Source organism: Xyrauchen texanus, chromosome 34, assembly GCF_025860055.1.
Source record: "Xyrauchen texanus isolate HMW12.3.18 chromosome 34, RBS_HiC_50CHRs, whole genome shotgun sequence".
NCBI classification, from domain to species: domain Eukaryota; kingdom Metazoa; phylum Chordata; class Actinopteri; order Cypriniformes; family Catostomidae; genus Xyrauchen; species Xyrauchen texanus.
The window spans coordinates 1,590,805-1,593,304 of record NC_068309.1 but is presented as its reverse complement, the minus strand read 5'-3'; the positions used below and the strand labels follow the sequence as shown (position 1 = coordinate 1,593,304).

General features: G+C 37.4%; 1 protein-coding gene across 1 annotated transcript in view; it reads right to left on the bottom strand.

Moving 5' to 3' along the window:
* nop14 (NOP14 nucleolar protein homolog (yeast)) overlaps positions 1–2,500 on the bottom strand; it is a 19,003-nt gene that overhangs the window by 13,787 nt on the left and 2,716 nt on the right. Inside the window, exons 3-5 of the mRNA XM_052104912.1 lie at positions 702–840; positions 482–618; positions 260–397 (exon numbers count right to left, since the gene is read on the bottom strand). Of these exons, the coding sequence (XP_051960872.1) occupies positions 260–397; positions 482–618; positions 702–840 (414 nt within the window). The remainder of the gene's footprint in view (positions 1–259; positions 398–481; positions 619–701; positions 841–2,500) is intronic.

Genomic DNA, 2,500 nt, shown 5'->3' with positions numbered 1-2,500 from the left:
CAGTCACACACACACAGACAGTCACACACACACAGACAGTCACACACACACAGACAGTCACACACACACAGTCAGTTTTACACACACACTACACAGTCAGTCACACACACACTACACAGTCAGTCACACACACAGACAGTCACACACACACAGACAGTCACACACACACAGTCAGTTTTACACACACACACACACACACACACACACACACACACACACACACACAGAACTGTGATTAAAGGCGTTTAGAGTTTGTCACCTTGGGTTTCTCCTCCTCATCATCTTTCCTCTCTGCTTTAGGTGTTTTGTGGGCCAGAAGGTTCTGGATGGACTTCCACTCCTGATCCAGTTTCTCCGTGAGCACCTGTGACTCCTCCTTCAGGGTCTGACGCTCACGCTAAAAACAATCAACATGACGGTTATAACACGGAAGCATCACCTGACAGACTGAAGTGTGTTCTAATGAGATTCATTTTCAGACTTTTTCCTGTTTGGATTTGATGATGAGTTCTTCTATGAGTTCCTGTCGTGATTTGGGTTTGTGTTCTTTATCATCTTCAGCACTCTTCTTCCTCAGTAAACCTCCTCCACCACCGAAATGTGATGCGGTGAGTTCAGCTGCAGGAACACAAAGTTACTTCACTGGTTTCCTCCATAGCACTCTAACTGGGTGAGAAACATCACTGAACATGAATGATCACCTGACAGCAGTCCTCTCTCCTCTGAATCACTGTCACTGTCAATCACATCTGTCATCTTCTCCATCTCTGCCAGAGACTGACCATAATGAGTCAACTCCTCCTCCTCATTCAGATTGAACATGTCCTTCCCATGAGTGCGCTACACACACACACACACACACACACACAGATTAAAGCAGATGTATTTAACAGCACACATGACATCAATGAGTAGATGTGGAGTACAGTTGATACTCAGTCAAGGAGATAAAGAGAAAACGTGATCCATAATAAATGTAATGACGAGTAAATGTGATCGAGGCAGAGGCGGAGCCAGAGGGGCTTTATTTTCTGACAGTATTTAGGATGTTCAACACTTGTAGACACAAACAGAGAGACCCAATACTTTATTCTATGTGAGTACTGTGTGAGTGTGTGTTATTACTATCAATACCAGAAAAACTGTTTATAAATCATACATACCACATTTTATTACATTTAAATATTTAGGTGATGGGTGTAGGGGATAGAAAATACAGTCTGTACAGTATAAAAATCATTATGCAAATTCCCCATAAAACATGGAAAACCAACATTATGTGTGTGTGTGTGTGTGTGGACCACCGAACGTAGCAGTGGCCACCCCAAATATAAAACTATAGTTCCGCCATAGAGGTAAATGTGACGCTCTGTAAATGTGATGAATAAAAAAACATGACGCAAAATAAATGTGATGGAGTCACTATCACACATATATATGTGATGAAGACTAAATGTGTCACACAGTAAATGTGATGAAGATTAAATATGACACTCAGCGAATGTGATTTTCGGTAAATGTGATGCTCGGTAAATGTGTCACACAGTAAATGTGATGAAGATTAAATATGACACTCAGTAAATGTGATTTTTGGTAAATATAATGCTCAGTTAATGTGATGCTCAGTTAATGTGATGCTCAGTAAATATGACACTCAGTAAATGTAATGAAGATTAAATGTGATGAAGAGTAAATATGACACTCAGTAAATGTGATGAAGATTAAATGTGATGAAGAGTAAATATGACACTCAGTAAATGTGATGAAGAGTAAATATGACACTCAGTAAATGTGATGAAGATTAAATGTGATGAAGAGTAAATATGACACTCAGTAAATGTGATGAAGATTAAATGTGATGAAGAGTAAATATGACACTCAGTAAATGTGATGAAGATTAAATGTGATGAAGAGTAAATATGACACTCAGTAAATGTGATGAAGAGTAAATATGACACTCAGTAAATGTGATGAAGATTAAATGTGATGAAGAGTAAATATGACACTCAGTAAATGTGATGAAGATTAAATGTGATGAAGAGTAAATATGACACTCAGTAAATGTGATGAAGATTAAATGTGATGAAGAGTAAATATGACACTCAGTAAATGTGATGAAGATTAAATGTGATGAAGAGTAAATGTGATGAAGAGTAAATATGACACTCAGTAAATGTGATGAAGATTAAATGTGATGAAGAGTAAATATGACACTCAGTAAATGTGATGAAGATTAAATGTGATGAAGAGTAAATATGACACTCAGTAAATGTGATTTTGGTAAATATAATGCTCAGTTAATGTGATGCTCGGTAAATGTGATGAAGATTAAATATGACACTCAGCGAATGTGATTTTGGTAAATGTGATGCTCGGTAAATGTGTCACACAGTAAATGTGATGAAGATTAAATATGACACTCAGTAAATGTGATTTTGGTAAATATAATGCTCAGTTAATGTGATGCTCAGTTAATGTGATGCTCAGTAAATATGACACT